At 50.4% G+C, this 15,831-nt stretch overlaps 1 protein-coding gene across 1 annotated transcript in view; it reads left to right on the forward strand.

The window, feature by feature from the left end:
* The first annotated feature begins 7,679 nt into the window (after positions 1–7,679).
* The window catches only part of smcr8b (Smith-Magenis syndrome chromosome region, candidate 8b), a 28,529-nt gene continuing 20,377 nt past the window's right edge, over positions 7,680–15,831 (forward strand). Inside the window, exons 1-3 of the mRNA XM_052515440.1 lie at positions 7,680–7,689; positions 7,880–7,907; positions 7,994–8,796. Of these exons, the coding sequence (XP_052371400.1) occupies positions 7,680–7,689; positions 7,880–7,907; positions 7,994–8,796 (841 nt within the window). The remainder of the gene's footprint in view (positions 7,690–7,879; positions 7,908–7,993; positions 8,797–15,831) is intronic.

Genomic DNA, 15,831 nt, shown 5'->3' on the forward strand with positions numbered 1-15,831 from the left:
ACACACACACCTTCAAGCACTGACACACACACACACACACCTTCAAGCACACACACACACAGTCACACACCTTCAAGCACTGACACACACACACACACCTTCAAGCACTGACACACACACACACACACCTTCAAGCACTGACACACACACACACACACCTTCAAGCACTGACACACACACACACACACACACCTTCACAGCACACACACACACACACACACACACACCTTCAAGCACTGACACACACACACACTTCAAGCACACACACACACACACCTTCAAGCACTGACACACACACACACACCTTCAAGCACTGACACACACACACACACCTTCAAGCACTGACACACACACACACACACCTTCAAGCACTGACACACACACACACACACCTTCAAGCACTGACACACACACACACACCTTCAAGCACTGACACACACACACACACACACCTTCAAGCACTGACACACACACACACACACCTTCAAGCACTGACACACACACACACCTTCAAGCACTGACACACACACACACCTTCAAGCACTGACACACACACACACCTTCAAGCACTGACACACACACACACACACACACCTTCAAGCACTGGCACACACACACACACACCTTCAAGCACTGACACACACACACACACACCTTCAAGCACTGACACACACACACACACACCTTCAAGCACACACACACACACACACCTTCAAGCACACACACACACACACACACACACACCTTCAAGCACTGACACACACACACACACATTTACATTACATTTACATTTACATTTAAGTCATTTAGCAGACGCTCTTATCCAGAGCGACTTACAAATTGGTGCATACACCTTATGACAACCAGTGGAACAGCCACTTGCATCTAAATCTTGTTGGGGGGAGAAGGGGGTGAGAAGGATTACTTACCCTTACTTACCCTATCCTAGGTATTCCTTGAAGAGGTGGGGTTTCAGGTGTCTCCGGAAGGTGGTGATTGACTCCACTGTCCTGGCGTCGTGAGGGAGTTTGTTCCACCATTGGGGGCCAGAGCAGCGAACAGTTTTGACTGGGCTGAGCGGGAACTGTACTTCCTCAGTGGTAGGGAGGCGAGCAGGCCAGAGGTGGATGAACGCAGTGCCCTTGTTTGGGTGTAGGGCCTGATCAGAGCCTGGAGGTACTGAGGTGCCGTTCCCCTCACAGCTCCGTGGCGAGCACCATGGTCTTGTAGCGGATGCGAGCTTCAACTGGAAGCCAGTGGAGAGAGCGGAGGAGCGGGGTGACGTGAGAGAACTTGGGAAGGTTGAACACCAGACGGGCTGCGGCGTTCTGGATGAGTTGTAGGGGTTTAATGGCACAGGCAGGGAGCCCAGCCAACAGCGAGTTGCAGTAATCAAGACGGGAGATGACAAGTGCCTGGATTAGGACCTGCGCCGCTTCCTGTGTGAGGCAGGGTCGTACTCTGCGGATGTTGTAGAGCATGAACCTACAGGAACGGGACACCGCCTTGATGTTAGTTGAGAACGTCAGGGTGTTGTCCAGGATCACGCCAAGGTTCTTAGCGCTCTGGGAGGAGGACACAATGGAGTTGTCAACCGTGATGGCGAGATCATGGAACGGGCAGTCCTTCCCCGGGAGGAAGAGGAGCTCCGTCTTGCTGAGGTTCAGCTTGAGGTGGTGATCCGTCATCCACACTGATATGTCTGCCAGACATGCAGAGATGCGATTCGCCACCTGGTCATCAGAAGGGGGAAAGGAGAAGATTAATTGTGTGTCGTCTGCATAGCAATGATAGGAGAGACCATGTGAGGTTATGACAGAGCCAAGTGACTTGGTGTATAGCGAGAATAAGAGAGGGCCTAGAACAGAGCCCTGGGGACACCAGTGGTGAGAGCGCGTGGTGAGGAGACAGATTCTCGCCACGCCACCTGGTAGGAGCGACCTGTCAGGTAGGACGCAATCCAAGCGTGGGCCGCGCCGGAGATGCCCAACTCGGAGAGGGTGGAGAGGAGGATCTGATGGTTCACAGTATCGAAGGCAGCCGATAGGTCTAGAAGGATGAGAGCAGAGGAGAGAGAGTTAGCTTTAGCAGTGCGGAGCGCCTCCGTGATACAGAGAAGAGCAGTCTCAGTTGAATGACTAGTCTTGAAACCTGACTGATTTGGATCAAGAAGGTCATTCTGAGAGAGATAGCGGTAGAGCTGGCCAAGGACGGCACGCTCAAGAGTTTTGGAGAGAAAAGAGAGAAGGGATACTGGTCTGTAGTTGTTGACATCGGAGGGATCGAGTGTAGGTTTTTTTCAGAAGGGGTGCAACTCTCGCTCTCTTGAAGACGGGAGGGACGTAGCCAGCGGTCAGGGATGAGTTGATGAGCGAGGTAAGGTAAGGGAGAAGGTCTCCGGAAATGGTCTGGAGAAGAGAGGAGGGGATAGGGTCAAGCGGGCAGGTTGTTGGGCGGCCGGCCGTCACAAGACGCGAGATTTCATCTGGAGAGAGAGGGGAGAAAGAGGTCAGAGCATAGGGTAGGGCAGTGTGAGCAGAACCAGCGGTGTCGTTTGACTTAGCAAACGAGGATCGGATGTCATCGACCTTCTTTTCAAAATGGTTGACGAAGTCATCTGCAGAGAGGGAGGAGGAGGGGGGGGGGGATTCAGGAGGGAGGAGAAGGTGGCAAAGAGCTTCCTAGGGTTAGAGGCAGATGCTTGGAATTTAGAATGGTAGAAAGTGGCTTTAGCAGCAGAGACAGAGGAGGAAAATGTAGAGAGGAGGGAGTGAAAGGATGCCAGGTCCGCAGGGAGGCGAGTTTTCCTCCATTTCCGCTCGGCTGCCCGGAGCCCTGTTCTGTGAGCTCGCAATGAGTCGTCGAGCCACGGAGCGGGAGGGAGGACCGAGCCGGCCTGGAGGATAGGGGACATAGGGAGTCAAAGGATGCAGTAAGGGAGGAGAGGAGCTTCAAGCACTGACACACACACACACCTTCAAGCACTGACACACACACACACCTTCAAGCACTGACACACACACACACCTTCAAGCACTGACACACACACACACCTTCAAGCACTGACACACACACACACCTTCAAGCACTGACACACACACACACCTTCAAGCACTGACACACACACACACCTTCAAGCACTGACACACACACACACACCTTCAAGCACTGACACACACACACACCTTCAAGCACTGACACACACACACACACCTTCAAGCACTGACACACACACACACACACCTTCAAGCACTGACACACACACACACCTTCAAGCACTGACACACACACACACACCTTCAAGCACTGACACACACACACACCTTCAAGCACTGACACACACACACCTTCAAGCACTGACACACACACACACCTTCAAGCACTGACACACACACACACACCTTCAAGCACTGACACACACACACACACACACACACACACACACACACACACACACACCTTCAAGCACTGACACACACACACACACCTTCAAGCACACACACACACACACACACACACACACACACACACACACACACACACACACACACACACACACACACACACACACACACACACACACACACACACACCTTCAAGCACTGACACACACACACCTTCAAGCACTGACACACACACACACACACACACACACACACACACACACACCACACACACACACACCTTCAAGCACTGACACACACACACACACACACACACACACACACACACACACACACACACACACACACACACACACCTTCAAGCACTGGCACACACACACACACACACCTTCAAGCACTGACACACACACACACCTTCAAGCACTGACACACACACGCACACACTGACACACACACACACACACACACACACACACACACACACACACACACACACACACACACACCTTCAAGCACTGACACACACACCTTCAAGCACTGACACACACACACCTTCAAGCACTGACACACACACACACACACCTTCAAGCACTGACACACACACACACACCTTCAAGCACTGACACACACACACACACACCTTCAAGCACTGACACACACACACACACCTTCAAGCACTGACACACACACACACACCTTCAAGCACTGACACACACACACACACCTTCAAGCACTGACACACACACACACACACCTTCAAGCACTGACACACACACACACCTTCAAGCACTGACACACACACACCTTCAAGCACTGACACACACACACACACACACCTTCAAGCACTGACACACACACACACCTTCAAGCACTGCACACACACACACACCACACACACACACACCTTCAAGCACTGACACACACACACACACCTTCAAGCACTGACACACACACACACCTTCAAGCACTGACACACACACACACCTTCAAGCACTGACACACACACACACACACCTTCAAGCACTGACACACACACACACCTTCAAGCACTGACACACACACACACACACACCTTCAAGCACTGACACACACACACCTTCACACTGACACACACACACACCTTCAAGCACTGACACACACACACACCTTCAAGCACTGACACACACACACACCTTCAAGCACTGACACACACACACACACCTTCAAGCACTGACACACACACACACACCTTCAAGCACTGACACACACACACACACCTTCAAGCACTGACACACACACACACCTTCAAGCACTGACACACACACACACACACCTTCAAGCACTGACACACACACACACACCTTCAAGCACTGACACACACACACACACACACACACACACACACACACACACACACACACACACACCTTCAAGCACTGACACACACACACACACCTTCAAGCACTGACACACACACACACACACACACACACACACACACACACACACACACACACACCTTCAAGCACTGACACACACACACACCTTCAAGCACTGACACACACACACACACACACACACACACACACACACACACACACACACACACACACACCTTCAAGCACTGCACACACACACACACACCTTCAAGCACACACACACACACACACACACACCACACACACACACACACACACACACACACACACACACCTTCAAGCACTGGCACACACACACACACACACCTTCAAGCACTGACACACACACACACACACCACACAAGCACTGGCACACACACACACACACACCACACACACACACACACACACACACACACACACCTTCAAGCACTCACACACACACACACCTTCAAGCACTCACACACACACACGCACGCACACACACACACACACACACCTTCAAGCACTCACACACACACACACACACACACACACACACACCTTCAAGCACTCACACACACACACACACACACACACACACACACACCTTCAAGCACTGACACACACACACACCTTCAAGCACTGACACACACACACACACACACACACACACACACACACACCTTCAAGCACTGGCACACACACACACACACACCTTCACACACACACACACACACACACACACACACACACACACACACACCTTCAGCACACACACACACACACCTTCACACACACACACACACACACACACACACACACACACACACACCTTCAAGCACTGGCACACACACACACACACCTTCAAGCACTGACACACACACACACACACACACACACACACACACACACACACACACACACACACACACACACACACACACACACACACACACACCTTCAAGCACACACACACACACACACACACACCTTCAAGCACTGGCACACACACACACACACACACACACCTTCAAGCACTCACACACACACACACACACACTCACACACACACACACCTTCAAGCACTCACACACACACACACCTTCAGCACTCACACACACACACACACACACACACACACACACACCTTCACACACACACACACACACACACACACACACACACACACACACACACACACACACACACACACACACACACACACACACACACACACACACACCTTCAAGCACTGACACAGAGTTTGTTTATGGGCGTTTTTAAATCCTTCTCTCTGTTGACAGTGTCCTGTCTTTGGCTTCGGATTAAGTGACATGACATGCTATTCTATAAAATCATTTCTCCGTAATTAATATTACCTGATTGAGCTAATCAGGTAAATGTAATTAACTAGAGAGTCGGGGCACCACAAAATAATATTTATAGAGCTGTTATCTTCCAAATAAACTCTTAAAGACCTAGTAATATTTATTTATTTATAATTATTTATAATTAAGAACAAATTCTTATTTTCAATGACAGCCTAGGAACAGTGAGTTAACTGCCTGTTCAGGGGCTGAAAGACAGATTTGTACCTTGTCAGCTCGGGGGTTTGAACTTGCAACCTTCCGGTTCCTAGTCCAACGCGCTAACCACTGGGCTACACTGCTGCCCCTCACTCATTTTACATCCATAGCAGTCGATATCAATCGTTGTCTTAATTCAGTCTCATCTGAAAGTTGTAAATTATTTTATCTGCATGAACCCTGGCTAACAAGTTGAATCAGCAATACAAAATTGGGTTTAATTATTTATTTACTAAATACCTAACTAATCACACAGAATCACACATGCACATAATTCAATCTTAACTTGATTACAAATTACGTCATAAAGGAAAACGGCCCCTTTGTTACACAAGGAAAAGGGGTTGGGTTTGAGTGAAAGAGCGGGAAGACTGAGGAACAAAGAAAGAAGCTGTGCTATCGTAAATACAGTATCTTATGCATTCTAAATTACAGCCCATTTGGAAAAGGAACATGCAATAAATATTTACTCTGAGCTGCGCTTCAGTAGGTTGGTGTTAGATGGAAGGCCGTGTTGCCAAACCGAGTCCTTTGTCCTTTGAAGAATGTCTCTGGTGGTCAATTGGATAAGTTGTAGTAACGTTGTTGTGTGGTAGATGGGATAGTCTGTCTGTTCCTTCCTAACCCTCGTTTGCAGCTGCGGTCGCTAACTCAACGGCTAGGAGGTATCACTTCTGGAGTGAATAAGAGTTCAAAGTTCATACCATTCGCAACCAAAGCTCATGCTGATGTTGGCTTCGTTCTGTAGTTATTATCTGAACCATTCTGACATCGGACCGTCGTCCTCATATCCTCGGAACAGGAAGTTATGTTGTCGTCAAGGGCTTAATATAGGAAGGGAGAGGAGGGTGTGTTTGAAAAGATTTATAGCCCTTGTCCCTTCACAGGGGCGGGCCACTGATTGAGCAGCCCTATCTTATGAAAACCCAAATGTCACATTTTAGAAGCTAAAATCACATTTCATCCCATCACAAATAATTTCATATTCAAACATTTAAATTGAACAACAATTCCATTTGAATCCGATAACTCTGATGTGTAGACTTTCCACTGTCGAGTTTATGTCATCTTATCATTGATGAGAATGTCTCAGATGACAACCGAACTGACATCATATTCATTAAGTCCACCGCATATTTTCAATTGGTCGGATTACCAGAATATAGTTCATTTCCCCCCACCTTCTGATGTTCCCAGAATCTCAATGTTAACCAAGGGGGTTTCAAATGTCACATCAGTAGGGTAGAGAGAGGAAAAATGGGGGAAGAGGTATTTATGACTATCAGAAACCTATCCCCCAGGCCAACGTCATGACAACAGGTACACACGATCCACAGAGTTTGTTTGTGTGAGCGTTTTCTTAAATCCTTCTCTCTGTTGACAGGTACACACGATCCACAGAGTTTGTTTGTGCGAGCGTTTTTTAAATCCTTCTCTCTGTTGACAGGTACACACGATCCACAGAGTTTGTTTGTGTGAGCGTTTTTTAAATCCTTCTCTCTGTTGACAGGTACACACGATCCACAGAGTTTGTTTGTGTGAGCGTTTTTTAAATCCTTCTCTCTGTTGACAGGTACACACGATCCACAGAGTTTGTTTTTTAAATCCTTCTCTCTGTTGACAGGTACACACGATCCATCCTTCAAGCAGCGCTTCAAAGGATATCCAATGAGGGTGCGGAGATCAGGGAGGAGGCGGAGCTGCAGAAGACGGCCAACGAGCTTGCTAGCGTGGATCGTTCCATCGTGGACCACAGATCCCTCCTCCACCAGGTCACTTCCTATCCCAACAGGAAGTTAAAAGACCCAGGCTTTCTGCCCTACGACCCCTCCCTGATTCCAGAGACCCTCCCCTTGACTCCTGATCCCTCCTCCCCCTCATACACCCCCCAGCTGGTTTCCGGGGCGTCGCTAGGGGGCGGGGGCTGGTCAGCGAGGCGGTTCGACCGCCGTCTGAAGCCGTTGGAGGAGCTGAGCGACTGCTACTTCCTGTCTCTGACGCTAGAACAGCTGGGCAACGCAGAACGCCGTCTCCGTGGAGACCAGAGTGTTCTACACAACCGTCGCATCACACACAGGCTCTCTAGGACGCTTTCACACACACAGTTCCTGTTCCAGCTCTGGGACCAGGAGGAGGAGGAGGACCTGGAGGAGGATGGGGCGGGGCTAGAGGGAGGAAGCGGCGTGATGTCACATCCTGTGGCAGGGGCGGGTCCACCGAGCCTGGAGTCGTTCTTCTCCTGCGTGGAGGAGGTGTCAATCAAACTGGAGACAGGAAGTGGAGGGGCGGAGCCGACACTTGATCCTGAGGGAGAAGGAGTAACCGCGGAGACGAGACCAGGCAGCGTGAGCAGCGGAGACAGCATTGAGGTTCTGGGGACGGAGCGCTCGTATAGAACACAGGGACTAACCCACGTGGAACTCAGAGGTACAGTGAATTCAGAATCTGTTCAGACCCCTTGACTTTTAACACGTTGTGTTACAGCCTTATTCTGAAATGGATTCAATCGTTTCCCCCCCCTTCAATCTACACACAATACCCCATAATGACATCACAATACCCCATAGTGACATCACAATACCCCATAGTGACATCACAATACCCCATAATGACATCACAATACCCCATAATGACAGAGCAAAAACAGGTTTTTAGAAATGTTTGCAAATGCACAAGTTTAAAAAAAATAATTATTAAAAAACTGATCACATTTACTTAAGTATTCAGACCCTTTACTCAGTACTTTGTTGAAGCACCATTGGCAGTGATTAAAGCCTCAAGTCTTCTTGGGTATGACGCTACAAGCTTGGCACACCTGTATTTGGGGAGTTTCTCCCATTCTTCTCTGCAGATCCTCTCAAGCTCTGTCAGGTTGGATGGGGAGCATCGCTGCACAGCTATTTTCAGGTCTCTCCAGAGATGTTAGATCGGGTTCAAGTCGGGCTCTGGCTGGGCCACTCAAGGACATTCAGAGACTTGTCCTGAAGCCACTCCTGCGTTGTCTTGGCTGTGTGCTTCGGGTCGTTGTCCTGTTGGAAGGTGAACCTGAGGTCCTGAGCAGGTTTTCATCAAGGATGTCTCTGTACTTTGCTCCGTTCATCTTTGACTCGATCCTGACTAGTCTCCCAGTCCCTGCCGCTGAAAAACATCCCCACAGCATGATGCTGCCACCACCACCATGCTTCACTCTAGGGATGGTGCCAGGTTTCCTCCAAATGTAACGCTTGGCATTCAGGCCAAATAGATCAATCTTGGTTTCATCAGAACAGAGAATCTTGTTTCTCATGGTCTGAGAGTCTTTTAGGTTGTTTTTGGCTAACTCTAAGTGGGCTCTCAGGTGCCTTTTACTGAGGAGTGGCTTCCGTCTGGCCACTCTACCATAAAGGCCTGATTGTTGGAGTGCTGCAGAGATGGTTGTCCTTCTGGAAGGTTCTCCCATCTCCACAGAGGAACTCTGGAGCTCTGTCAGAGTGACCATCGGGTCTTGGTCACCTCCCTGACCAAGCTCCTTCTCCTGATTGGTCAGTTTGGCCGAGCGGCCAGCTCTAGGAAGAGTCTTGGTGGTTCCAAACTTCTTCCATTCAAGAATGATGGAGGCCACTGCGTTCTTGGGGACCTTCGTTCTTGGGGACCTTATACAGACAGGTGTGTGCCTTTCTAAATCATGTCCAATCAATTGAATTTACCACGGGTGGACTCTAATCAAGTTGTAGAAACATCTTAATCGATGGATGATCAATGGAAACAGGATGCATCTGAGCTCAATTTCGAGTCTCATAGCAAAGGTTCTGAATACTTATGTAAATAATGTATTTCTGTTTTTCTTTTGAATACATTTGCAAAAATGTCTAAACCTGTTTTTGTTTTGTCATTACGGGGTGTTGTGATGTCATTATGGGGTGTTGTGACGTCATTATGGGGTGTTGTGACGTCATTATGGGGTGTTGTGACGTCATTATGGGGTGTTGTGATGTCATTATGGGGTGTTGTGATGTCATTATGGGGTGTTGTAACGTCATTATGGGGTGTTGTAACGTCATTATGGGGTGTTGTGACGTCATTATGGGGTGTTGTGACGCATTATGGGGTGTTGTTGTAACGTCGTTATGGGGTGTTGTGACGTCGTTATGGGGTGTTGTGACGTCATTATGGGGTGTTGTGACGTCATTATGGGGTGCTGGGGGTTGTGACGTCGTTATGGGGGTTGTGCGTGTGGGGTGTTGTGACGCGTCATTATGGGGGTGCTGTGACGTCATTATGTGACGTCATTATGGGGTGTTGTGACGTCATTATGGGGTGTTGTGACGTCATTATGGGGTGTTGTGACGTCATTATGGGGTGTTGTGACGTCATTATGGGGTGTTGTGACGTCATTATGGGGTGTTGTGACGTCATTATGGGGTGTTGTGACGTCATTATGGGGTGTTGTGACGTCGTTATGGGGTGTTGTGACGTCATTATGGGGTGTTGTGACGTCATTATGGGGTGTTGTGACGTCATTATGGGGTGTTGTGACGTCATTATGGGGTGTTGTGACGTCATTATGGGGTGTTGTGACGTCATTATGGGGTGTTGTGACGTCGTTATGGGGTGTTGTGACGTCGTTATGGGGTGTTGTGACGTCGTTATGGGGTGTTGTGACGTCGTTATGGGGTGTTGTGACGTCATTAGTGTTGTAGCGTCGTTATGGGGTGTTGGCGTCGTTATGGGGTGTTGTGACGTCGTTATGGGGTGTTGTGGCGTCGTTATGGGGTGTTGTGATGTCATTATGGGGTGTTGTGACGTCGTTATGGGGTGTTGTGACGTCGTTATGGGGTGTTGTGACGTCGTTATGGGGTGTTGTAACGTCGTTATGGGGTGTTGTGACGTCATTATGGGGTGTTGTAACGTCATTATGGGGTGTTGTGACGTCATTATGGGGTGTTGTGATGTCATTATGGGGTGTGTATTAGACTCTCTCCTCTCCTCCTATAGAGTTGTCTGGTGGGTCAGGGGTCAGGGCTGTGTATTAGACTCCTCTCCTCCTATAGAGTTGTCTGGTGGGTCAGGGGTCAGGGCTGTGTATTAGACTCCTCTCCTCCTATAGAGTTGTCTGGTGGGTCAGGGGTCAGGGCTGTGTATTAGACTCCTCTCCTCCTATAGAGTTGTCTGGTGGGTCAGGGGTCAGGGCTGTGTATTAGACTCTCTCCTCCTATAGAGTTGTCTGGTGGGTCAGGGGTCAGGGCTGTGTATTAGACTCCTCTCCTCCTATAGAGTTGTCTGGTGGGTCAGGGGTCAGGGCTGTGTATTAGACTCCTCTCCTCCTATAGAGTTGTCTGGTGGGTCAGGGGTCAGGGCTGTGTATTAGACTCCTCTCCTCCTATAGAGTTGTCTGGTGGGTCAGGGGTCAGGGCTGTGTATTAGACTCTCTCTCCTCCTATAGAGTTGTCTGGTGGGTCAGGGGTCAGGGCTGTGTATTAGACTCTCTCCTCCTATAGAGTTGTCTGGTGGGTCAGGGGTCAGGGCTGTGTATTAGACTCCTCTCCTCCTATAGAGTTGTCTGGTGGGTCAGGGGTCAGGGCTGTGTATTAGACTCCTCCTCCTATAGAGTTGTCTGGTGGGTCAGGGGTCAGGGCTGTGTATTAGACTCTCTCTCCTCCTATAGAGTTGTCTGGTGGGTCAGGGGTCAGGGCTGTGTATTAGACTCCTCTCCTCCTATAGAGTTGTCTGGTGGGTCAGGGGTCAGGGCTGTGTATTAGACTCTCTCCTCTCCTCCTATAGAGTTGTCTGGTGGGTCAGGGGTCAGGGCTGTGTATTAGACTCCTCTCCTCCTATAGAGTTGTCTGGTGGGTCAGGGGTCAGGGCTGTGTATTAGACTCCTCCTCCTATAGAGTTGTCTGGTGGGTCAGGGGTCAGGGCTGTGTATTAGACTCCTCTCCTCCTATAGAGTTGTCTGGTGGGTCAGGGGTCAGGGCTGTGTATTAGACTCCTCTCCTCCTATAGAGTTGTCTGGTGGGTCAGGGGTCAGGGCTGTGTATTAGACTCCTCTCCTCCTATAGAGTTGTCTGGTGGGTCAGGGGTCAGGGCTGTGTATTAGACTCTCTCCTCTCCTCCTATAGAGTTGTCTGGTGGGTCAGGGGTCAGGGCTGTGTATTAGACTCCTCTCCTCCTATAGAGTTGTCTGGTGGGTCAGGGGTCAGGGCTGTGTATTAGACTCTCTCCTCTCCTCCTATAGAGTTGTCTGGTGGGTCAGGGGTCAGGGCTGTGTATTAGACTCTCTCCTCTCCTCCTATAGAGTTGTCTGGTGGGTCAGGGGTCAGGGCTGTGTATTAGACTCTCTCCTCCTATAGAGTTGTCTGGTGGGTCAGGGGTCAGGGCTGTGTATTAGACTCTCTCCTCTCCTCCTATAGAGTTGTCTGGTGGGTCAGGGGTCAGGGCTGTGTATTAGACTCCTCCTCTCCTCCTATAGAGTTGTCTGGTGGGTCAGGGGTCAGGGCTGTGTATTAGACTCCTCTCCTCCTATAGAGTTGTCTGTGTGGTCAGGGGTCAGGGCTGTGTATTAGACTCTCTCCTCTCCTCCTATAGAGTTGTCTGGTGGGTCAGGGGTCAGGGCTGTGTATTAGACTCCACTCCTCCTATAGAGTTGTCTGGTGGGTCAGGGGTCAGGGCTGTGTATTAGACTCTCCTCCTATAGAGTTGTCTGGTGGGTCAGGGGTCAGGGCTGTGTATTAGACTCTCTCCTCCTATAGAGTTGTCTGGTGGGTCAGGGGTCAGGGCTGTGTATTAGACTCCTCTCCTCCTATAGAGTTGTCTGGTGGGTCAGGGGTCAGGGCTGTGTATTAGACTCTCTCCTCTCCTCCTATAGAGTTGTCTGGTGGGTCAGGGGTCAGGGCTGTGTATTAGACTCCTCTCCTCCTATAGAGTTGTCTGGTGGGTCAGGGGTCAGGGCTGTGTATTAGACTCTCTCCTCCTATAGAGTTGTCTGGTGGGTCAGGGGTCAGGGCTGTGTATTAGACTCTCTCCTCTCCTCCTATAGAGTTGTCTGGTGGGTCAGGGGTCAGGGCTGTGTATTAGACTCTCTCCTCCTATAGAGTTGTCTGGTGGGTCAGGGGTCAGGGCTGTGTATTAGACTCCTCTCCTCCTATAGAGTTGTCTGGTGGGTCAGGGGTCAGGGCTGTGTATTAGACTCTCTCCTCTCCTCCTATAGAGTTGTCTGGTGGGTCAGGGGTCAGGGCTGTGTATTAGACTCCTCTCCTCCTATAGAGTTGTCTGGTGGGTCAGGGGTCAGGGCTGTGTATTAGACTCTCTCCTCTCCTCCTATAGAGTTGTCTGGTGGGTCAGGGGTCAGGGCTGTGTATTAGACTCTCTCCTCTCCTCCTATAGAGTTGTCTGGTGGGTCAGGGGTCAGGGCTGTGTATTAGACTCTCTCCTCTCCTCCTATAGAGTTGTCTGGTGGGTCAGGGGTCAGGGCTGTGTATTAGACTCTCTCCTCTCCTCCTATAGAGTTGTCTGGTGGGTCAGGGGTCAGGGCTGTGTATTAGACTCCTCTCCTCCTATAGAGTTGTCTGGTGGGTCAGGGGTCAGGGCTGTGTATTAGACTCCACTCCTCCTATAGAGTTGTCTGGTGGGTCAGGGGTCAGGGCTGTGTATTAGACTCCTCTCCTCCTATAGAGTTGTCTGGTGGGTCAGGGGTCAGGGCTGTGTATTAGATCCTCTCCTCCTATAGAGTTGTCTGGTGGGTCAGGGGTCAGGGCTGTGTATTAGACTCTCTCCTCTCCTCCTATAGAGTTGTCTGGTGGGTCAGGGGTCAGGGCTGTGTATTAGACTCTCTCCTCTCCTCCTATAGAGTTGTCTGGTGGGTCAGGGGTCAGGGCTGTGTATTAGACTCTCTCCTCTCCTCCTATAGAGTTGTCTGGTGGGTCAGGGGTCAGGGCTGTGTATTAGACTCTCTCCTCTCCTCCTATAGAGTTGTCTGGTGGGTCAGGGGTCAGGGCTGTGTATTAGACTCTCTCCTCTCCTCCTATAGAGTTGTCTGGTGGGTCAGGGGTCAGGCTGTGTATTAGACTCTCTCCTCTCCTCCTATAGAGTTGTCTGGTGGGTCAGGGGTCAGGGCTGTGTATTAGACTCTCTCCTCTCCTCCTATAGAGTTGTCTGGTGGGTCAGGGGTCAGGGCTGTGTATTAGACTCCTCTCCTCCTATAGAGTTGTCTGGTGGGTCAGGGGTCAGGGCTGTGTATTAGACTCTCCTCTCCTCCTATAGAGTTGTCTGGTGGGTCAGGGGTCAGGGCTGTGTATTAGACTCTCTCCTCTCCTCCTATAGAGTTGTCTGGTGGGTCAGGGGTCAGGGCTGTGTATTAGACTCCTCTCCTCCTATAGAGTTGTCTGGTGGGTCAGGGGTCAGGGCTGTGTATTAGACTCCTCTCCTCCTATAGAGTTGTCTGGTGGGTCAGGGGTCAGGGCTGTGTATTAGACTCTCTCCTCCTATAGAGTTGTCTGGTGGGTCAGGGGTCAGGGCTGTGTATTAGACTCCTCTCCTCCTATAGAGTTGTCTGGTGGGTCAGGGGTCAGGGCTGTGTATTAGACTCCTCTCCTCCTATAGAGTTGTCTGGTGGGTCAGGGGTCAGGGCTGTGTATTAGACTCCTCTCCTCCTATAGAGTTGTCTGGTGGGTCAGGGGTCAGGGCTGTGTATTAGACTCTCTCCTCTCCTCCTATAGAGTTGTCTGGTGGGTCAGGGGTCAGGGCTGTGTATTAGACTCTCTCCTCTCCTCCTATAGAGTTGTCTGGTGGGTCAGGGGTCAGGGCTGTGTATTAGACTCTCCTCTCCTCCTATAGAGTTGTCTGGTGGGTCAGGGGTCAGGGCTGTGTATTAGACTCTCTCCTCTCCTCCTATAGAGTTGTCTGGTGGGTCAGGGGTCAGGGCTGTGTATTAGACTCTCTCCCTCCTCCTATAGAGTTGTCTGGTGGGTCAGGGGTCAGGGCTGTGTATTAGACTCCTCTCCTCCTATAGAGTTGTCTGGTGGGTCAGGGGTCAGGGCTGTGTATTAGACTCTCTCCTCTCCTCCTATAGAGTTGTCTGGTGGGTCAGGGGTCAGGGCTGTGTATTAGACTCTCCTCTCCTCCTATAGAGTTGTCTGGTGGGTCAGGGGTCAGGGCTGTGTATTAGACTCTCTCTCCTCCTATAGAGTTGTCTGGTGGGTCAGGGGTCAGGGCTGTGTATTAGACTCCTCTCCTCCTATAGAGTTGTCTGGTGGGTCAGGGGTCAGGGCTGTGTATTAGACTCTCTCCTCCTATAGAGTTGTCTGGTGGGTCAGGGGTCAGGGCTGTGTATTAGACTCTCTCTCTCCTCCTATAGAGTTGTCTGGTGGGTCAGGGGTCAGGGCTGTGTATTAGACTCTCTCCTCTCCTCCTATAGAGTTGTCTGGTGGGTCAGGGGTCAGGGCTGTGTATTAGACTCTCCTCTCCTCCTATAGAGTTGTCTGGTGG

The sequence above is a fragment of the Oncorhynchus keta genome, unplaced genomic scaffold (assembly GCF_023373465.1).
Source record: "Oncorhynchus keta strain PuntledgeMale-10-30-2019 unplaced genomic scaffold, Oket_V2 Un_scaffold_2576_pilon_pilon, whole genome shotgun sequence".
In the NCBI taxonomy this organism is placed as follows: domain Eukaryota; kingdom Metazoa; phylum Chordata; class Actinopteri; order Salmoniformes; family Salmonidae; genus Oncorhynchus; species Oncorhynchus keta.